Consider the following 24,118-nt stretch of genomic DNA (forward strand, 5'->3'; position numbering starts at 1 on the left):
TTGCTACTGCTATGAGGCAGGTGGGGGAAGGGGTGGAGCTGCCCCATGCACCCTGCACCTGCTTACTTCAGGGCCCCTCCAGCCAGGCCATTCCTTGCTCAGCGACCTTCCCTTTCATACCCCTCCTGAGCCGGACTGCCATGCTATGGAGGATGGGTGGGGTAGGCCCGGTCCCCCTCTGTCATTTCAGAGCCAGTGGGGAGTGATGGCAAAAGGCTCTGCTGCTGCTGTGCGCTGCTTGAGGGGTTTTCTTCACACTTCACCCCACAGATCACCTGCCCGGCAGCAACCTCCACCTCCTTCTCCTCTGCCAACTCTCCTGTGACTTGCACCTTGACCGGGCAGCGCAAGCCTTCCCTGCCACCTCCCTCCACCAGTCAGACTTTCCAACTTGTTTTGAGATCTTTTTTTCCCCACAAGACATAGGAAGGTCTGACTGAACATTTTTTAGTCCCACAAACTCCATTTCCTTGCTGCAGGAGAGAAACGTGCCAGAGCTGGAAAACATGCTAGTGAAGAAATGCTTTCGGGAAGAGGGAGGAACTGGGTGGTGGTGTGCCAAACTCTACAGCAGCGCTAGGAAGAGAAGCAGCAGGAAACGGGGTTACCATTTCCAGACTGGAGAAGGGAGACGTGGGGAGATGCAGGGTGGCAAGCAAGTGCTCTTTTCTGCTCTGCACTGCTGCGTAGAGCTGCGCCTCTCCCCGTTCTCCCTTCTCTCCAGTGGCAGCAACAGAGGGCTCATGGAGGGAGGCAGCAGGGGAGGCTTGTGCTGCCCAGTCACGGCGCAAGCCACAGGACAGTTGGTGGAAGAGGAGGCGGCTGCCACCAGGCAGGTGACCTGTGGGGTGATGCTCGAAGAAAACCTCTTCAACAGCGCGCAGCAGCAGCGAAGGCTTTCGCTGTCACTCCCACCTGGCTCCGAAGTGGCAGAGTGGGACTGGGCCTACTCCGCCCATTCCCCATAGCATGGCAGTCCGGCTCGAGAGGGGAGTGAAAGGGAAGGTCACCGAGCAAGGAATGACTGGCTGAGGGGCCCTGAAATAAGCAGGTGTGGGGCGCATGGAGCAGCTCCACCCCCTCCCCCACCTGCCTCGCCTCATTGTGGCAGCAGTGGCGCAACACGCGCTTTCCTGCCCCATTGTGGCAGCGAGATGGGGTGGAGTGGGCGGGGTCCTACGTAGGGCTTATTTTTGAGGTAGGGCTTATATTAGGCCCACCCCCAAAAATCAGGGTAGGTCTTATTTTCGGGGTAGGTCTAATTTTCAGGGAAACACGGTAGTTAACAGTCTGCAAGTAGCTTCAGGAGCTGTGCTTCCAAGTGAGCTGCTGAGCTTTCCAGTTTTGGGGGGGGAGGTGCAATCACTTTATTGTTGAAAAAAGCAGCCATTCTGAAATTTATTTTTCAAACAAATAATAAACTGTGCCTTTCATTTCTTAAACGGTTTTAGGGATTATTGTCTTTACTGAGTTAAAAGAGGGTCTCTTCAGCCACAGCCCGTTACTTCTTTTTGAAGATCTGCTCCATTTTGGGGAATTCTTTATTGTTAAACAGTAAGAAAGACAGCTACTGATGGCAAGCTAAAATAAGGAAGCATGGAGTGTCTTTATTTTTAACTTTGATGGAGAAACATACAGATAGAAAGTTGTGGTTTTTATTTTACTATTTTTAAGTAATTTGTAACTTGTTTTGCTTTGCTGTGAGTGGCTAAAACTTTCCAATATTCATGAACTCTGGCCAGCAATTCTTAAGTGACCTACAAAAAAATTACTCTTTGTCCACCAGAGGGAGTTCAGAAGATGGAGCATGGATTTGAGTAAATTATTAGATATTTTTTGAAAAATTCTTAAATAAAAAAATTCTTCACTTTATAGATCAATATATGTTCTAAGGATGTTATAAAAACTACTCAAACTTCTTCAGAGATGCAACTATGTGTAGAAAATTATCAAACGATCGAGGAAATTTCACAAGTAGCTGACAATGCAAAAGACCCAACACCAACTCTGGAATATAAAACTGACCCAAATCTTTATTATGATGATGGTTTCAATGTAAACCTTCCAGCACAATTGAAAGAAGAGTTCCAAGAAAATCTGCAACTTTCAAGAGGCTAAGTTTGAGACTTTTTCTTCATGGATACTAACAAGCTTGAGAATTTCTTGACAAAAAGATAAGTACAGAGCCTTGGTGGAGCAGTGGGCTAATGCCTCCTTAAGTAACACCAGCTGCCTGCAATTAGTGCAGGTTCGCATCCCACCAGGCTCAAGGTTGACTCAGCCTTCCATCCTTCTGAGGTAGGTAAAATGAGGACCCAGATTGTTGGGGGCAATTAAGCTGACTTTGTAATAATGCCGCTTGGGGTGTGTGTGTGAAAGCCCTAATAAGCAGGCATATACATAGAATGAAGGCTACTGCTAAGTTTGTAAGCCGCCCTGAGTCTTCGGAGAAGGGCGGGATATAAATGGAATTAAAATAAATAAATAAATAAATAAATAAATAAATAAATAAAAAGATAATAATTTGATCGACATTCCAGACAAGAAAAAGATTTTACTTTACAAAGAAAAGTGGGAAGGAGCAACTTAAATTTAATTAGTTAATTAGAGTTAGGATGGATTTTTACCAGTTTGATATATGTAATTAAAATTAAATTTTAATGTAAAGTGGGTTTGAAATTTTTTTCCCTTTATCTATAATACCAGAGTGTTTCCTAAAATTTGTAAAATATTTAAAGTATATTTGAAAAAAAATCTGTTATGAGGAAGCTAAAAAAAGATGTATTAGAATTTACTGATTTTACAAATATTTTTAAACAAAAGTTTAGAGTGTTAACATAGATGCAAATAAGTTTATGATTAAAGAATATGAAAGATTACAGTGAACTTTGCTAATATAAATGACGATAGCCTATAAAGATTAATGTGTGCAAATAGAAATATAATATTTTCCACAGAAAACAAAGTAGAGATGGTTAAATTGATTATTTAAAAAAAGAATATATCTACTTTTGTTTTTATCTGGAAACCGCTTCTGGATTTTGTGCTTGTAATGGAAAAATAAAACTTTGTGGATTAGATATGTGTTGTTACAGAATGGCTACTATATATTATTGTATAAAAAGTTGAGGTTTTAATGTTATTCTCTTCTACTGTGCTAAAACAGGGCTTTTCAACCAGTGGTACAGGTACCACCTGTGGTACATTGGCACCTGGCAGGTGGTACGCGACCGTAGCGGGGGAAGGGAATGAGCTGAACCGGTGGCAGCACCACACAAACCTGAGTGAGAGATGGCTGGCACAGCAGAGCTGTCAGGGCTCAGCGGAAGCGCCAGGATCAGCGCTTCTTCAGGGCTGTCAGGGCTCAGTGGAAGCACCAGGATCAACGCCAGGCTCCAGCTTCTGAGCCCCAAAGAAGCGCCGATCAGCTGGAATGTTGCAGCATCTCCAGGGTCTTGTGATTTACATTCAGATGCTTGGCAACTGATTCATATTTATGACGGTCACAGTGTCCCAGGGTCATCTGAAGTGACCAAAACCTGCTGCAACCACCCAGCAGAGGTGAGGGGAATAAAAACCAAACACCCCCCACCCCACCCCCGCTGCCAATCCTCAACAGAAATGCTCACAACAATGAACACCTTGGACAGGAGGAAGAGCACCGCCAGGCAGGCAGGCAGGTGTCTTGCTCGGCTGTGGCTTGGGGGGCACTTTTTCCAGTGCCATTTTAACTTCGAACAGTCACAAAGCGAACTGTTGTGAGTTGAGGACTACCTGTACTTCATCACTTTTTTCCTTTTTTTTTTGGTCATCAGGTTTTTGACACCTTGCTAGGCGACTGGTGGTACTTGGATGTTGCCATATTCTAAAAGTGGTACAATGGGTGAAAAGGTTGAAAAGCCCTCTGCTAAAGAGTTGGCAGTCAACACCCTGTTTTTCCTTTATCCCTTTCTACTCCACACTCTCCCCTCCCCTAGTTTCCATTATTTTTATTTTCCTTTGTGTTTTATATTCTGATAAACTAATAAAATGTTTGAGCCCAAATAACTGTCAAATGGTTAAATTTTAGCTGTTACAAGACGACTCTGGAGATTAATATTTGCATTTTGCCTGCCATTTGTTTAGCATTAACATATCCTAATTTTACATTACCTGTAATAAATGATATTATTTTTTATGACATAGATTGCAAATTGTCTGCAGATTATTGACTATGAATGAAAAGAAATAGTGGGGAATAAATGAATAAACTTAATTGTTAATTGCATCCCATTGTTTATTTGGAAGCTTTAAGTGGAACCACACTGTTAGTACAGCAAATATTGGCTTTATAAATATTCAGAAAATCCTACACTTCACTGATCCAGTATTGTATTCTCTGATATTCCTGCTCTCCCTACTGTACTGTGATATAATATTCAAGAAACACATTGTATTTTTTTATTTAACTCGCAACAGGCTTATTATTCTACTTTTACCTGAGTTGTTCAATAATTTGGATTTTGAAGTTTTAGTTATGATGGATTGTGTTAAATGGGTTAGTCCTGTGTGTAATAATAGCCAGATATCACATTTGCTCAGTCCTACTGAGCCAAACATTTAACATTTAAACATTTAGTGCTTAACAAAATAATTAAGAAAAATGTGTATATGTATTTTATTACAGAAGACATTTTTTTCCTTCACAGGCTCAAAAAAATTTCTTGAATATATGTGTGTGTACGTATATGTTTCAATGTATATGTATCAATATATATATATATATATATATATATATATATATATATATATATATATATATATATATATATATATATATAGCAACTATTCTTAGCTCGACTCACCATATGGAACTACGTTGTTTTTATTTGAAATCCAGCTGCCAGGGGAATAAGTCCGCATGTTGACATCAATTTAGTTTCTAAAAACTGAAAATGTCAGCTAGATTAAGCTAGGATACCTCATGGCCTGCAGTGCCTTTCTGTATGCACCCATCCAGACACTCAGATGAATATCCAGTACTGTGCTCTTTGCCTGTCACTTTGCATTGGGCTGGTAAGCCTCCTGACCCTGGGGGCCCCGACCGTTCTCCCTTTTCCAGGAACAATGATAATATTCACTATTTTAATTCTAGGTAAATGCCAGTTGAACTAGCGCTCACCCATGACGCTATATCAGCCAACTTAATTTATATATTTAAACTAGATTATCATCTTGCCCAAGTGTCTATGCTTCTACAATATATATTTTACACTATCTTCACATTGATACCTCGTCTTTCCAACTGAAAGGCTGAACACAAAGTTTTCACTCCATAATAATGTCTCATACACCAGCTGAAACATTAGCATCAATATTCAGAATCAACAGAACTTTTAGATCAATGCCTGAAAAGTACCTTAGGATTCTTTAGGAATAAAGAAGGAACTAAATAATAATATTTTTTTTACCTCTCTCAGATTTTGCTGCTGTGCTAGGGGGCCTTCTCTGCTCCTTCTTAGCAGCTGAAAGAACAAAAATATTCCTTCACTGAACCATGACTTTTAGTGTCTTTTCAGATCTAGAGCGATACATTAGGATAACTACTACAAATTAGTGGTGTCATTCTCGGCACTGAAATAAATGAAAATAATAAAGTGATCGCCAAACATTAGGGAAGTCGCTAAGATCTGTAGATTGCATTATATTGAGAGAAATCTTATGATTACTGAGCTTCATTACCTATGAGGGCTGTGCTGCATTTCAGTTTCAAGGGCAAAGTGATGCACTGGTGCACATGAGAGCACTAATGTAGCATCTGTCCTCATCTCCTTAAAGCAGCTGCATCTCAGGATTGCTCTCAGAAATAGTTTTGACAAATTTATTCTGATTGTGGAAATAAAAGGGTGCGTATGCTTCTTTAAAGGTATCTTCCAGCATTACTGGTGATACAACAATTTGTCTTTTTGATTGGGAAAGCAGAAATCGGTTATAAATAGACCTTCACATTTAGTGTCTGAGACTGAAAAATATAAGTCTGGTTTAGAAACATCCTACTTGTCATGATAAATGTATAAAGATCACTTAAAACCATTGTCATTAAAGAGGTTTCCATGTGACAATTTGACCCCTCTTTGATAAGATGTCTTGCAAAGACCTATGGAAAGCTTTTCCCAACAATATCATCTGTATTTACTGTTCAAGAGAGGTTTCTTTCCTTGCTGTGAACAAATGCAGCCAGGCTCTAAGCAAGGACTAATTTCTACACTTCGCTATTTGATAGGTTGTTTGGAAGGAGCATAAGTCAGCTCTGATTTTTCCTGCAACAGCTGCAATCAGATCAATGTAAGAAAGCTCTGAGTGTTTGGTGAGCGGAATGACACAGGCCATGAGGAAGTCCCTTATAATATTGATTCAATATTAATACCGTGGTACCTTTAACCCTTTCCAAGCTAACCTCCCATTTTGATGATCTTTCCAACAGCATACTTTCAGTCACATGAATTGCCAAGGGTGTCCTGAAGAATGTATATTTTCCCGAGAAACCACCATAAAATTAATTTCATATATTTACATATAAAAATGATTCCAATAAACCAAAGGATCTGGGGTTTTTTCTTTTTCCTCTATGTGTAACAATATGAACACATAAATTTCTTCCCTTACTGAGGCTCGGTGGTGTCTTAGGAACAGTGGGAGTTTTTGAAGGGATCCGAGACACACTGGCTGGGCTCTTCTGATTCTGTGCCGCAGCAGAGCGTGGGGTTGCTATCTTTGATGCACTTTTCACATCTGGACCCTGAAGATACATTAAGAAAGGGAACAGTTACTATACTGCTAGTGAAGTTTAAAAAAAAATAGCTAAAATGCCTCCTATCTTTACATGGTTTTCAGTCCAAGTCTCCTAAATAAGTAAGTTTTCACTTAAGTCTAATGTTGTATGTACTTACTATGATGTTACATTTGCATTTTATGCTGAGTACAAAATGTTTTACTTGCTTTTTCTTCTTTAATTAATAACCTTGTGAGAGAAATCACTAATCATTCTTAGAGGGAATCAAATGTACCTAAACTAAATCAATTTGATGAGGTCTAACAGGCAGCAATATATCCATTCTCTACATTAATTCCATAGGGTTTCCCCCCCCCCCTGCAACACTGAAATCAGAAACCTAGAAACAGATGATGGTATGGCTATTGGCTCTCTATAGTTGAGGGTGACATTATTTTCTCGACTTTTGAAAAATTTGAGCACTATTAAATCAAATTTGGGCAAAAGTAGAGAAGCCAGTTACAAAAAGATCTATCAGGCTTTTTTTTTCATTCTATGTCCTTACTGCGAAGCTTGGCAATTGCCAATTTGCTCAAACAGCAAATTCCCACTGAAAAGCATAACTAAAAGGTAAAGGTAAAGGTTCCCCCGCACATGCGTGCTAGTCGTTTCCAACTCTAGGGGCCAGTGCTCATCTCCATTTCAAAGCCGAAGAGCCAGCACTTGTCTGAGGACGTCTCCGTGGTCATGTGGCCGGCATGACTAGACGCCAAAGGCGCACGGAACGCTGTTACCTTCCCACCGCAGTGGTCCCTATTTTTCTACTTGCATTTTTACGTGCTTTCGAACTGCTAGGTTGGCAGAAGCTGGGACAAGTAACAGGCGCTCAACTCTGTTACGCGGCACTCGGGATTCGTCCTGCCAAACTGCCGACCTTCTGATCGACAAGCTCAGCGTCCTAACCCACTGAGCCACTGCATAACTGGCAGTTGCTAAATAGCAGCTTCCTTGGCTTCAAATGAATTTCAGGCATTATTTAACTATGTCAAGAAAATGTCAAGCAATACTTCTAAATTCAGTTATAAAGAGTTGGCAGTCAGTGCTACCCTAGTCACTCAAATGGCAGAGAGTTTGCATTAGCAAGAGATTACAAGATGAGTAACCATGGTGTGACATAATCTCGTGGAAAATAATCCTCAGCCAACAGCAGACTCAGTAAGGCTGAATGTAAGTTTGTAAACCAAGTGGCCAAATTCAAATAGCAATGAAACAATGCTCCCTCCCTTCTCCCCTGCTTTTCTTTTAAAGTAATTCCTTACCTTGCTGTTTTTTCCTTTTGTTCCTGTACTGGTTGATCGGGATGCGATAGAAGAGATGCATTTAGGGGTAGAAGAGGAGGACCTGGAAGGACTGGAGGGTTTTTTCAAGGGGATAGAACTAATAGAGGAGTTGCGTTTGGGGATAATGGAAGATCTACCTTGCGAGATTTTGACAGAGGAAGGTATAGATGTCTTTAAAACAAATAAAATCAAACCAAGGGTTAGCGTGGAAAAGGTGGGGGGAAACAATAAACTTAAAAAGATGATTAAAGTAAAATAAGAATGACTGCTGAGTTAACCATACTGAAATCAAACTAAAAGTTAAATGAAACTATTCTCCTGACAACAAAAACATAACAAATATATATCCCAGTCCCTTACCCATATTTAAGGAACACCTCACTTTTACAATGAACACCTCAGAATCTGCAAGTATTTATCAAATTACAGTAATTTTTCAAATGTTCTATTAATTATCTCCATGTTATTAGTTATCATTATAAGGTTGCACAATTATAAGTGAGATGATATTTCTCTCCATTCCACAACAAAACCAATCAACAGCCAGGTTTTTTTTTTACATTAATGTGGCTCATATAATGTGTATGAATGGTTTTCCTTTTGTATCTATGCTAATTTCAGAAAACTTTTCTGGGACAAATCATTGCAATATTATTGTTGAAATAGACATTCGAGGTTCCTATAATGGCTGGGTTGATTCTAGTAATTACATGATCAGCAAATGTTTGATAGTTAAGAGGAAAACTAATTTTAATAGGGACATTTTAGAACTATAAAATTTAAAAGAACAAGCCTCAGTAATTCAGCTAATATTTCCAGTCATGCTTCTTGTCTGGGCTGTTTTGTGTCTATAAAACCTGTCCTCCTTTTGAGCACTATATAAGCAGATACTATTATTCCTAATTGTACTAAGGTTAAAAAAAACTACTTTGCAAATTTCAATCACAAGACAAGTCATGAAATCACCTGTACAGAAAAAAAAGAAAGCTGTACAATATTCTTTATTATATGTTCTGTCCAGCTTGTTCTATCCCAGCCTATACTAATTACTGTGGTAGGTTAAACTACAGCAGCACTTTGTTGTTTAGAAAATAAAAATGGCCATTTTGGTGCATAGGAAAACAATTTGTTTTTAAGAGATTCTTGTTTTCAGATTATGAACTTCTTTTCAAAGGGGGAGAGAGGGGAATTCAGATGAGCTAATAGAAGAACTGGAGAAAGTATCCAGATTTCGAAACAACTTTCTGGATAATCAAATACCAAAAATACATTTAAAGTTTTTTCCTGTCGTTACATAGAAAACAGCCTGGTCTCAGAAGAAAAATGTTTCAAGAGAGAGGAACGAAAGGGGAAAAAGAATATCCTATGATAATCCACTTGTCATCTTACCTTTGGTTTTCGTTCTTCAGTCCCAATTTCATTTTTATCTCTGCTGTCAATGTGAGCTGAAATAAAAGGGAAAAGCCCCTATACTTAGTATGCTTTCTGGGACAGGTACGGTAAGTGAAGCAATAAATTATAAAATAAATTTGGAATATAACTATTTGGGCAACTATCACACGCAATTCTCCTCTCTCGTTTTAATGCAAACAGCAATCATGCTTTGTCTAACATTAAACACTCCGGAAAATAATTAAAAAAAAACACACACACAGCAAAAATCAAGTCAGCTGTATTGAGAACACAAAATACTGTGTTCCCAACCAACTGAAACCGTTTTTGGCAACTCCTCCAATGTTTTTGTGTGAAGCTCTGTTTGCAAAGTGATGTCAAGAGTTGGCAAGATCACTTTGTGTCTTTAATGACTATAGCAATGGAGCAGCCTATCAGTGTCTTGTCATTTTTTTAATACAAAGGGATGTAATGCTTTATCTGCTTGTAACTCCTTGAAAAGAAAGCAAAGCAGTTTGAAGGTATTCCATTCCACATTAGAGTAGTTAGTCTTCCTTCTCTGTATAAAGAAACCCTATGCACCGTCAGAAGCATATAATTGGGATAATAAAGGAGGTATGGGGGGAGGGGAATCATGATGTTTCACAAGCATAATTATTCACAATAGCTTTGCTTCCTCTCGGCCAGTTTGGATCTTATGGTAAAGCTTAGCTTGGTAGAGCATTTAATAGGGCAGCAATAGTTAGAAAAGGGCTATTGCCTTCATTCTGTATCTTGGTTCAAGGAATCGGGTGGATTTCAGGAAATAAAGTATTAGTTTTTGTGATCCGTTCATCTAATCTAACCAGTGGTTTTACATCAAAAGATTTCACAATGTTTAAGCCAATTTCATTGCAGACAGATTATTTTTAGACCAGATTTTTTTTTTATGCAGCTGAACCAAACTTAGAAAATAACCCTATTGCTGATTACTAAAGGAATAATTTAACTCAGTTTAAATTTACCAAGTTGTGTTTCATGGATGAGAATAGTACACATATTTAATTCTAACACTGTAACAAAGAAAGTTCATTAGCTGTTTGCATTATATACATTATAATATAGTGAAAGTAAATCCAAACTAATGCATTTTGCAAAACTGTCTCAGTATGCAATATTTTATAATATAAAATAATAGATTTATTAATGTAAAGCTTAATATTAATGTAAAGCTTAAGTCTATTTTAGAGTTTAATATTAGAGAATGGAATTTCTGCCTACATTTTATTCTGCTTTCTTTAATTAATTGTTGCTTAAGATTTAATATCTGTAAAATACGAGTCCAGGTCCAAATTTTTAATTCAAGATTTCCTAACAACAATAAAGGTGGTATTATTTAACTAGATTCTCAATTCTTTAGAAAAATTAATAAATTGGGAAAAGTTGAGGAAGAGAAGAAAATTATTCTCTCCAGTGCACACCTTACAACTATATAGTGCTTTCTTAAAAAATAACTTATTCAAAGGCTCAAACATTTTTTGTATACTGTTAATATTTCTCAGTAAGTTTGGAATCCAGTAGTTCAATTTACATAGTCTACTAGTGAGTGAAATAAATAGTTGTCCAGAGATTTAGAGTGCGCTTTATAAAAATGGTTGGATAGATGCCACTTTTAAGAATGTTTTATCCTTGACTCAAAATGGGGGAAAAATGCCCAAACTATCCAAAAATAATTAAGTAGGGTTTAGTGGGAGACAGAGCGGACTATATGGCTAAAAGAAATAGGATTTACAAAAAGCCATATTGTACCAAGGAAGAATATAGAATTATATTTGTCCATTCTATAAAACATAGTTTGCTTACCTGTATGCGGTAATTTTAATGGTTATAGAATTAGTTTTGTGCTTATAGAGCTGAAAAACATCTGCCAGCACTAAAAGCAGGCATTTTACCCTACCTCGTCTTAAGACTTTTCATATGTCATTTTCTGCTCAGTCCCTTCTCAAAAATGCAGCAATTTTTGTTATTATTTTCCCCTATAGGCCTTTGATGAGCAGAGAGAAATCAAACAAAGATCTGTTTTGGAAAATGTGAAAAGGCTATATGACTGCATTGGAACATGCAGAATTATATTATAACTATTAATATTAGTAGCATTGTATTGGAAAGTAGAAGCTTGTCTTCTTAACAATGGATAACTGCAAATTTCATTCATTCATCCATCCATCCTTCCATCCATCCATTCGTTAAATTTCTATAGCCATCCATCTCAGTCAATGACTCTGGGTGATATCACAATCAAAATACTAAAAACATTTTAAAAGAATAAAAACAATATACATAGCAGCCAAGATACTTGGCCTGATAGCAATACAATCAGGAAACGAGGCCCTTAACACATTCCGTGGCACAAGCTTGAGAATGTAGTCAGGTTTTTAGGGTTTTATGAAAGGCTAACAGGGTTGGGGCCATTCTAATCTCTGAATGAAGGATGGAAAGACTGTCTTTTAGTCCCTGCCAGCTGACACTCTTTTGCTGACGGGATCTACAGCATGCCTATTCAGCAAAATCGGGTTGAAGAGGTAGACACTCTTGAGAAAAGGTGATCCCTCACGTATCCTGCTCCCAAACCATGTAGGGCTTTAAAGGTAATTACCAACATCTTGAATTGTATTTGGAAACACATCTGTAGCCAATGCAACTCACACAAAAGTGGTGTTATGTATGCCATCATTTACTACCTGTGCAACCACATTCTGCACCAGCTGAAGTTTCCAAATGATAAATTTCCTTTCTGACAAATGTCTGAAAAACTAAGTGGCCATTTTTGTCTATCCTGTAAGCAATCTGTTCTACTGCTTATAAACATCTTTTCTGAGCTTTTCCAAAATCTTTAAAATATTTTTTCAGGTGCAGACAGTGTCTAGATGAGATTATTTTGATCCTCACTTATCTTTTCTTGTCTTTGTCTATAATAATGTGCTAAGGATTCTGCCTAGATTTAACACAATCCCTTCCTCAAGAGAATGGCCCAGCAATGAATATCAGAAGGTAGAGAGGAATATTAACTTCTGGTGGAGACACCCTGGGGATAAAGGCTTACTCAAGCCCAACATGCTTTAATGACTTCACAATTAGACAAAAATTAATGAACATCAATTGGGAAAGGACAAAACAAGTACAGGTACTTGAACAACCTTTGTTCAAACTGGGTGCTTTTCCTCAAACACAGAATTCTGAGCAATGTCTATCCTGCCCAAAAATTCAAAGAGCCCAGACTATGGAAGATCAACTTGAGGGCACAGTGGCTCATTGCTGAATACAATTTCTATCATCCATGAATCGGTACAATTGGCTACTTTGGCTTCTTGAACCAAATAGTGCCCTGTGTTCCAACTCTTCGTTGCATGAACCATAACCCTTGTTCCCTTTTCTTTACTGTTTAAATCCTTGGATCTATTTGGACTTTTAATTTCTGAATAAGTTTACTGTATATCTTTCTGGCTTTCTCTTTGTGGAACAAGACCTAAAACAGCGTAACATCACAGCTGTTCCCAAATTGCTGATTCAGGTTCTGTATCTTTTTGGGGCACCTGAAGGGCAGGAAGACTGGTTTGCATTTTATCAATTCTTGACAGTCTCTGTCTGGCCTCTGTGAGTATGCATAATTCCATCTATTTTTCAGCACTCAATGGCACTGAGGTTGTGTATGAAAGCTCTATACTAACTTTCTCTTTTGTTTTTTCTCTCTATGCAATATTTTTTTATCTCCTAATAGTCTAGACCATGGATCAACCTAAAAGAAAAATCTGCAAGAAATATATGGAAAGCTCTATTTTCAATTAAGTGTAAGCTGGTTCCTAAATAAGGTTGGGTGTGGGGATGTGGTGTCCTTGTTTTTATCTCATTTACATCATCATCGTGAATTATTTCCACTCACTCCAACTAATAACATAGTAACACAAGGCATTATCATGACAAAAAGGTAGGAAGATATTTGTGCACATAACACATACCCAGAAGTATTTACAATCACTTACAAGCTTGGGGAAATGACTATTTCATGAAGAAAAACTGAGTGCTACAGTAGTATTTAATATAACCAACACCCCTTTAATCTAAAAGATTATTTGTTGAGCCTAAAAAAGTTGTAAGACTTTATTAATTTGAACTATTTCAAATATAAGCTAGGATGTAAAAGTCAAGGATCTATCTTAATACAATTCTCTTAATACAGTTATTTCTATTATTACAAAATTAAAACTATTACAATTATTTTGAAATGATAAATTTGGAATATGCCCATAAAGCACCTCTTTATTTGATATGTCCAGCATCTTTATTCTTAAACAATTAACCAATCAAAGTTGGTAGCACTAATACAGCAGGATTATTTTCTAGCTATTGGAAACATATTTTAATAGCTGTAACTATTAATCTATTATGGCATTTACCACTTTACCTCCGTGAAGCACAGTTTACTTATTTTTATTTATTTTGTGACATGATTCACAGCTTCAGACAATGTGATCTAAATAATCATCTAACAATTTCCTTCATGTTGTCTACAATCATTTTCAAGATGGGTAGCCAAAATTCTAAGAGAGCACTGACAGAATGAACAAATTTAACTGTAATGATCAACTGTGGCTTATCACTACCTCCAAAAGCTTCAGATGTATGTTATTTCTTCTCCCTTGTGATCGTGAGCAAAAGGACGATATTTTTCTTTCCAATTCCATTTGACCAGTGTGGTCCTACTGTAGAATTAAAGTCAATTATGTTTTGATGAAATGTTTAAACTATGATGGAATTAGTTTCAATTAACCACAGCTAAGACTTAACAATCTGTCCGGTTCAGACATACACTGCAGTTAATAGAACAAAGAAGCAAGTACATTTTGTAGACATGGTTACTTTTAGTTCAGGTCATGTTCTTCACAAAAAAACAATTCACTCCATAAAACCAAACTGAAAGTGAAACCTATCAATTAGGAACACAAAATTCAACTGGGTCTCTAACCGGCCAAGAATTTGGAAAGGTGAGTTGAAATAATGAATGGCAGAAGCTATGCTATTCATAATATAGGTTTATACTGCTCTTATTATTTACATTTATTTTTTGATTAACTTTGTCCAGTGCTTTTTTAATTTATTCTACATCTCTCTCTCTCTCTCATCACTAAGACAATACATAGCCTAAGCTAAGTCAGCAATTTCTAGGGATCAAAGCACTTTTTAGATATATAGGAAATAAACTTTACTGTGCTTACCTTGAGCATCCCCCGAAGCATGGTCTTCGTGGTTAGGAGTACAAACTATGCCTGCTTCCTCAGCTAAATTTTCCAAATTAAAGATGGGGAAATGGTTTCAACATTAAAAATAGAACAAGACAAATGTTTCTGCATTTTCAAATGATACATGAATATTTGGAAATGCGTGGCAGTACATTTAAATGAAATAGAAATAAACCGATGATAAACATTTCTACTGAAATAAATCACATCCTATTCATCAATTATAGACATACACCTGAAGAAAAATATAATGAAACTGACAGGGTTTACAGAAAATATTTAACTAAAAAGATATTAATCTGAACATTTATGAATACACCATTAATTTGCACAGTTAAGTATGTTGAAACTGAATGAAAATGAGATTTAGGCTTTATGGAAGATGCAAATTTGTTTTTTAACAAAGGCATTTGTGTATATTTTTATATAAACATGGAACAATATAGAATAATGATGTTCAGCTGCAATCGGGTCAATATAGCTATGCTTATCTTCAGCTTGGTTAACTGAAATTTTTAAAAAGAAAATCAACATTTCCTTTGATTGCTAAAATTATCTGGAGAATCTTGATCCAGATATTCATGGAATTTCAGAAGGCATGATTAAGAACTGTCAAGTGTATTTTGAATAAAATATGTTTGGCAATACAGATAATGAAATATAATACTCTTAATGATACTTCTATAACATACAATACTCTATATCATATATAATACTCTATTATTGCCAAAGCTGGCTGGATAAAATTCTGAGTTGGACGTCTACACATCTAAAAGTTGCTAAGATTGAGAAACACTGTTCTGTTTCATTTCTGACTGCAGGGTTCTCATTAGGGCAGCAATACAAGTTGCAGCACAAAGGCCAAATCCTTTTTTGGTGCCTCCTGTCATGCCACCCCACAACTTTAAACATCAGTAGTTCTGTGAACTCGCTCCTTTCAAAGGAATTATAGTGGAAGATATTCCTGGTTGTAATTTTTTCTAAACATCACTTCTTGGTGAAAAATATAAAGTAGCAAAGATTTGTTCCCAATAAAGCATATCTTTAAGCACTGAATCCCAGAGATTGCTGCTTACAATATTATTATAAATTTAAACTCACCAAGTGCTTCCATTTCTTATCAGTCAATACCTGGAAGATTTTTTTTCTCCCCTTGATGGAAGAAGCAATAAAATGTGTAGAGGAAAGGAGTGGTATTACAGTAAAAATGGTGTTATATGAATAAATAAAGGAGGTAAAATAAATACAGTAAAGGAGGTTAGATGTAGATTGCTTCCAGATGAGACATGTCTTGTGAAACCATCCAGCCTTGTTCATTTAATTTGTACTAGGACTATATCTAATTTTTTTCATTAATATCAGCAGACAAAGCAGGCATTTGTCCAAAAAAAAGTTATCTAATAATTGATCATGATTTCTTTGGTGACCAGAAAATCTCCCCCCCCCCAAAAAAAACTTGGTAGGGAAAGAAAAAAAAGACAGGAGAGAGAGAAGGAGGAGGTGGTGGTGAAGGAAGGAAGGAAGGAAGGAAGGAAGGAAGGAAGGAAGGAAGGAAGGAAGGAAGGAAGGAAAAAAGAAAGAAAGAAAGAAAGAAAGAAAGAAAGAAAGAAAGAAAGAAAGAAAGAAAGAAAGAAAGAAAGAAGGTTATACTTCTCACGTAAAGAATAAATTTAACTGGAATGTATCATAAAAGTAAATACTGAAAGATGTTTTGTCACAAAATCAGATACAAGATTGGTCCTTTTGTTATCTGACAAAGGATACTCTAGCGCAGGGGTAGGCAACCTTGGCTCTTTTATGACTCGTGGACTTCAACTCCCAGAATTCCTGAGCCAGCCTGGAGTCATAAAAGAGCCAAGGTCATAAAAGAGTCATAAAAGAGCCGTACTCTCTTATATCAAAACATGCACTGACAGTGTGACAACAGAAACGTGCATTAGAGTTTACGGGAATTGCAAACCCTGGATGACTGCAGAGGTACGAACACTCCTGAGAGCCCGGGATTCTGCAGGGGACAGGGACACATACAGAGAGGCCAGGGCAAATCTCAGAAGAAGCATTAGGATGGCGAAACAACAATGGAGAACCACCTAACAGACAACAATACGAAGCAAGTGTGGTGGGGACTGCAGCACCTAACCAACCACAAGGGTAATACGAGGAACACGGTTAATACTGATGCCTCGTTGGCAGAGGAGCTGAATAACTTCTTCGCTCACTACAAGGTGAAAAGACCAAACCCCGTAGCCTCTGCTGGCCGGCCTTCTGATTCTCAGCCACTCACCCTGTTTGAAGACCAAGTGAGAGCTATACTGAAGGCTGTGAATCCCAGCAAAGCTGCAGGCCCAGATAGCGTACTGGGGATAGTATTTAAGAACTGTGTCGACCAATTAGCAGGGGTCCTGACAAGGATCTTTAATATCTCCTTGCAAACAGCCTGTGTACTATCATGCTTGAAAGCAGCTACCATTGTCCCAGTCCCAAAGAAAACACCAGTTGAGTGCCTGAATGACTACAGACCTGTTGCATTAACGTCTGTAGTGATGAAATGCTTTGAAAGACTGGTTCTTCAACATCTTAGGACATGCCTCCCACCAAACATCAATTTGCCTACAGGGGGAACAGGTCGACAGACGATGCCATAGCTACTGCTCTACACTCTGTAGCAAGCCATCTAGAGAAACCTGAAAGCTATGTCAGGATGCTTTTTGTTGATTACAGCTTGGCTTTCAACACCATTTTGCCGAGCACTCTCATTGAAAAGCTGACTGACTTGAATTTTTCCCCCTCCACCTGCGATTGGATTAAAGACTTTCTCAGGGACCGGTTACAAATAGTGAGGGTCGGATCTGTTTTATCCACCCCCCTGAAGCTTTGCACCAGCTCATCACAGGGCTGTGTGCTTAACCCCTACCTGTACTCATTGTACACGATTGTGTATCGTTCGACCCATCTACTGCGATAATTAAGTTCACAGATGATACCACCGTAGTGGGTCTTATTACAGGTGGAGATGAAACAGCATACGGGGGGAGGTACAAAAACCATATGGTGTTCCAAGAACAACTTGCACCTGAACGAAGACGAAACAGATGGTGCTAGACTTCCAGAGGGAAAAAAGAGGAACCTGCCCCACTTTACATCATTCATTCATTACCCCTGCTCTAGCGTCTAAGACAGGTATGTCAAACTGCCGGCCCATGGCCCGGATGCATCATACTGAAACCGTGCCCACCCCATTGCCGGCAATGGGGAAAAAGTCGTGATACATCACGCGATGTCACGTGACATCAAGAGTTTGACATGCCTGGTCTAATCATATGTATCAATAAGAAAGGCATAAAAATGTAAATAGGAAAATAGATTACAGATAGTTCTCAACTTAGTTTAGTGGCTGTTTGAAGTTACAAGGACACTGAAAAACATTGTTTTCACACAACCATTACAACATCCCCACAGTCATGTGATCAAAATTCAGATAGTTGGCAACTGGTTCATATTTATGACATTTGCAGTGTCCCGGGCTCACGTAATCACCTTTTGGAACCATCTGCTAAGCAAAGACAACATGGAAGCTAGACTCACAACTGCAGTGGTACAATTAACAACAGTGGCAAAGAAGGTCATAAAATGGGACAATATTCACATAACTGCCTCACTTAGCAAAAGAAATTTTGGGCTGAATTGTGGTCATAAGTCAAGAACTTACATTAAAAAAGTCTAACCTTCTTTAAGATTAAGGCTAAACTTATGTAACGGATTTTGCACCTATATATGAAGCAAAAGACTTTGAACCAGCAGAAAACTGGCACTTAGCTCCTTCCTCTAAACCAGGGGTGTCAAACTCAATTTCATTGAGGGCCGCATCAGCACTGCGGTTACCCTCAAGGGGCCGGGTGGGTATGGCCAGGGTGGGCGTGGCCTACTGGGTAGGCGTGGCCAGCTCTACATTGTTCGCATCAAGGGTGCCTATGCGGTCCTGGGCAGGAGTGGGACAGATCTGAGGGTCTCTGGCAGAAGGAGGGTCTCTGGACCAGGGCCAAGGCAGTGGGGGCCGTTCCCTCACTGTTTCCAGGATGTCTTCGTGGGCCACATGAAACCACTTCGCGGGCCGGATCCAGCCCCTGGGCCTTGTGTTTGACATGCCTGCTCTAAACAGACCTAGTAAGAAGATTTTATGTTAAGGACAGAGCAGTATTATTCTGTTCAGTTTAACTTGCATGTTCCTATCAAATCCTGCAATAGGATGGTTTATTTGACTAAACAGATTATTTTGAAGAAATATACAAATAAGCAACCTGCCTTTTCTCCTATATGCTTCATTCAGCTAGGAGATTATCACACTGACCTACAGGAAGATGGATGCAAAAACATCAAAAGAACAAGAAATCTGCACAGCTCTACTACAGCAACAGCTCATCTGGAATTTTTTCAATAGGAAAAAAATGGGTTAATGAAAGATTTCTGAGTTCAATAATACACACTTTGTTGTTGTTGTTGGTTGCGAAGTCGTGTCCGACCCATCGCGACCCTATGGACAATGTTCCTCCAGGCCTTCCTGTCCTCTACCATCTTCTGGAGTCCATTTAAGCTCATGCCTACTGCTTCAGTGACTCCATCCAGCCACCTCATTCTCTGTTGTCCCCTTCTTCTATTGCCCTCAATCTTTCCCAGCATTAGGCTCTTCTCCAGTGAGTCCTTCCTTCTCATTAGGTGGCCAAAGTATTTGAGTTTTAGCTTCAGGATCTGGCCTTCTAAAGAGCAGTCAGGGTTGATCTCCTCTAGGACTGACCGGTTTGATCGCCTTGCAGTCCAAGGAACTCGCAGGAGTCTTCTCCAGAATAAACAGATCTTGGGTGGTTTATATTAGATCCAGGGGGATATAAGTTAGTGATGATTCTTAAGTCCCACAGATTTGTAGTCTAATCCAAATGTTTACATTTGAAAAATTATTGAAGAAAAAAGTTCTCCCAATAGGATAAAAAGAATGTACAAAGTTTAAAAAGACATCATGCAAAAAAAACTCTTTCAACATCTTATTTAAGGAAGGAATGTTCTCCTTCACACGATAATAAGTTAAGATAAAGAATAAGATTCATGATTCAAATGTTCAAACTACCATTGGTTTAATGAAAAGTTGAGTAAAATTATGATGATTATACCATAGGACCCATGTTCAATATTATGACCTGGGAAAAGTGCTAACAATAATGCAAACTTTTAAAAGTGAAAATATTCAATAACCATCAGTTTAATGGGAAGCCCCATTAAAGTTATAATAAAGTAACACAAACATATAAAAGTTTCTAAAATGGCAAACCAAGGAGAAGTTAATAGAAATGAATCTATGGATGGGGTTCTGCATCAAGAATTACGAGGTGCCTCCTAAGTAAAGAAGAGGTTAGAAGCATATTTATAGCCAGGGCTTTTTTTCTCATAGAACGCTCAGAACGGAGTTCCGGCTCCTTTTTTGGATGGAACCTTGTAGGGTAGGGCAAGGCAGGTTGTATGACATTTGTGAGTTCCGGCACCTTTTTCTTTCACAAAAAAAGCACTGTTTATAGCTTTGACAGCATATCTTTATTTGCTACTTATGCATTTGAACATTTAACATTTCCAATATAAAACCTCCTGTTGACAAATGTTCAGAATGAAGCAGGCCTAAGATTCACCTACCCTTCAGATGAGACAGCTTTATATTAATATTTTATAGATCCCTCTGTAGTTGTATAATTACATATTTCATAGATCAAAAAATAGTTAAGTTCTGCACTTCTCTCTTTCTTAGACTTTTTAGACTACATTATTCTTTTCCAGTGCTTTAACATTATCTCTTTGGGCTATTTAAAGAATGCTTTTTTGTTATAGTTTAAATGAATAAAAAGCAATTGATGAACAGAAGACAAATGTCATATTGTAGTCCATTTATAACTCAAGACCTTGCATGAGGAGGAGACTCTATCAGTGTCTCCCTAAAGAATTAGAAGGAATCATAGAATTGTTTGCGTTAATCCTGTTTCTTAGTAGATTAGTAAATAATAGTAGAGCAATTTTAGCAGAATTTATTGTAGAGAATTCCACCATTCGTACTTAGATATTAAAATAAACAGATATGAATCACTATACCATTCAGAGCTTGCACCAATGATTCCATCTATAAAGACAGAATAAGCGGTAAATCATTAAGTGTTTTGCCTTCATAGCACAGAGCAGAAACAGGATCTAATGAGATGGGAGATGCAGCTGGCAATGTCTCTTTCAACTAACAGCAGATGATTTGATCTACAGAATCTCTACTGCATATAGATTTGAAAGTAGAATTATTAATTCAAGATAAAAATCACACAGGGTAAAAATAAAGAAAGCTACTAGTGACTAAAGGCAGAGTCTTCATTTTTCACAAATGAAGATACCAGTGAACAGCCCTTTATTTGATGAAGTTGCAGCTGTCAAAAATAGTATGCTAGAAGAAGATTAACTGGGTAATATGTAGGGGTTTATGCTTCAGCTGGATATTTAAGATCTTAGAAAAACTGTTCACGGCCTATAGCTTTTATGATTTAATTTATGATTTAAGTTAAGATTTCAGTGAGAGATAGGGTTACATTCTAGCAGATTATCTCAGATAAACTTATTGCTAAATTTAGATAATATATAGGCAATATATAAAATGAGGTATTTAGGCAACAGATAATAATGGTGATATCACAATTAAAAATTAAGCATAAAACAGAAATGAAGGAATATAAATTAAATTAGAAAATACCAAATTACAGGGTATTTGCATTATAAATGTTGGCAGCTCTACCTCTAAGAGAATAGTGAAATACCAAACAGATAACCACTTTACAGTAAAAAAATTTAACCTGGACCCTGTACAACCTACTAGTAATACATAGGTACTAATCAATTAAAATTAGAAAAAAGTACAATATAAAAACTAAGCCATCCTGTCACCAGGCCAGAATAGAAATCACAATCAAAAGAGCAATCTTATTTCTTAGAATCAAACAATAACATTTGAGCCATATTTAAAAGCCATCTGCCATTTGAAGAACAAAGGGGAGCCTATTCCAAAGCGATGGGACTAGGTCTTAAAAGAGTCTCAACTTCAAATTTTCCAAAGCACCAGACGGCAAGACAAGAAACAATGGATGGAAATTAATCAAGCAGAGAAGCAACTCAGAACTAAGGAGAAATTTCCTAACAGAACAGTTAACCAGTAGAATGGCTTGCCTCCAGAGGTTGTGGGTGCTCCATCACTGGAGACTTTTAAAGAGAGACTGGACAGCCACTTGTCTGGAATGGTATAGTGTCTCCCTTCCAACTCTGTTGTTCTAGTTCTGGTTCTGGTTCAGCTCAACAATGAAGAAACAAAACAGAATGAGAAGACAAGAAGTAAGAGAGAATTATATAAGTGGCACGCAGAGACTAAAGGATACTCAAGGATATCAAATGCAGCCAGTAAATCTACCAGCATTACTACGGAGATGACAAGTGGTACGCTCTTCCCACCAGAATGCTCTTCCACAATGAAGACATTAGTGGAGTGACCAGATCAAAATCCTAACTGAAATTGATCACAAAAGTCACAACATGCAAAATAGGTTTCGGTTGAGAGAAACAACTCTCCCCAAGATTTTTTAAATAAAAAATTAAAGCACGGAGGGAATTGGGAGAGCACATAGCTAGGACAAATGCAAAGCTTGGACTTTTTTTTCACAGAGGACATAGAAGAACATATTTAAGGATATCATTAAAATTGAATACAGGAAGGAGTGAAAGGGTCTCAATGGACATGTAGTTTGTGTGAAGATTTAGCAAGAAAGTCTATTCCTGCATATAGCTTATCAATATACAAATCACAACCAGTGTGTCTCTACTAAAGTTGCTATTTATCCCAGCTGCCACAGCCAGCATGCTAATAGCGAAGTGATAAAAGTTTTAACTCAGCAACATGAAGAGGGCTATGGGTTCTCCATTCCTTCACGAGTCTTTTCCGCCATGGTGCCCATCCTTTGGAATATCATTCCCCCAAAGATTAAATTGGTGCCAGCTCTATTGCCTTTTGAAAAGCTTTAAAGACTTGATTTTATCTCTGACGAGTAGGTGAGGCTAAGGCCAAGTATTACTGTAAGATTGGTGGATCTGTTTTTAGCCCAACAGCTTTTTCTAGAAAGGTTGTTTTTCTTTTTCTTTTGTAATTTGTAATACTATTAGCTGGCCAAAGGGATGACTCTGAGATGGGTGGCCATAGAAATTGAAATAAATAAATAAATAAAAATAAGGATACTTTTCATAGCTACCAGCATTTGTGATCTGCTATTATTTAGGAAAATAATAGCCATGGTTCTGGATGAAAAAAAACAATCTCATTTGTGAGGAGAAACCTGAATGATCACTCAAAGTAATTACAATAATGAAAAGCAATATAACACACACATACACACACACAAATGGGAAAAAAAAATAGAAGAAAAATAAACCTTTCAAAATTTCAGAATTGTCTTTACAAAGACAACTGTCTCTAAAAAGCTGTTTAGACAACCATAAAAAGAAAAAAAGCAGGAAGGAATTTGTTTAAGTGAATGAGGGCCACCCATTCAAGGAGAGGAATGGGGCCTAGCCAGTCTCACCTTATTGGTGTGTTTGCACCAAGATCATGATCCCTTACTAGAAAACCAAATTCATCAGTGAGGCCCTCAATCTATTATCACTTATGGAATCCTGAAATGTGTTATAAAGGCATGGAACCAAGAAATTATAAAGAAGTTCATAATACTGTCTCTGTTGCCCTGCCTTCAACCCCAAACTGCCTTATAGCATATTGCCAAGAATGCTGGAATGTGTAGATGCCTGTGCCCTTCAAAATTATCACATGCTGATGAGCTGAATCTCGATCCTCATAAGCTCTGTTCTCTACTAATGGAGCCGTAATATCTATAACAAATACCAAAATGAAGCAACTTGCAAAGTTTCCAAAGTTCTGCAAGTCAAACTTTTGCAGATTGGTTGTTGTTAGTTGCGAAGTCATGTTCGACCCATCGCAACCCCATGGACAAAGTTCCTCCAGGCCTTCCTGTCCTCTACCATCTTGTGGAGTCCATATTGGTTACATTATGAAAATTGGTTCTTAGGAATTAAGAAAATTGATTGGTTACATTAAGAATATTGAAGATATTCTGCTATAAAAAGCTGTCATACAAATGCAATCATTTCCCAGGTTTTCTGAGATAAGCTAGAGAAGCAGTCAGTAAATTAACACAATTTTAAATTTGGTGTATATAAAATTAAAACAAGATCAGGTTCAGGTTTTGGAAGAAATGTAAAGCTAAAATGTATAGATCTTATTCAAACCA

General features: G+C 37.8%; 1 protein-coding gene across 1 annotated transcript in view; it reads right to left on the minus strand.

Annotated features, from left to right (window-relative positions):
* MAPT (microtubule associated protein tau) overlaps positions 1-24,118 on the minus strand; it is an 86,607-nt gene that overhangs the window by 25,409 nt on the left and 37,080 nt on the right. The window contains exons 4-8 of the mRNA XM_083378247.1: positions 14,736-14,798; positions 9,481-9,536; positions 8,071-8,262; positions 6,646-6,778; positions 5,451-5,504 (exon numbers count right to left, since the gene is read on the minus strand). Coding sequence (XP_083234373.1) covers positions 5,451-5,504; positions 6,646-6,778; positions 8,071-8,262; positions 9,481-9,536; positions 14,736-14,798 — 498 coding nt within the window. The remainder of the gene's footprint in view (positions 1-5,450; positions 5,505-6,645; positions 6,779-8,070; positions 8,263-9,480; positions 9,537-14,735; positions 14,799-24,118) is intronic.

The sequence above is a fragment of the Vipera ursinii genome (genome assembly GCF_947247035.1).
Source record: "Vipera ursinii genome assembly, chromosome: Z".
Taxonomy (NCBI): Eukaryota; Metazoa; Chordata; class Lepidosauria; order Squamata; family Viperidae; genus Vipera; species Vipera ursinii.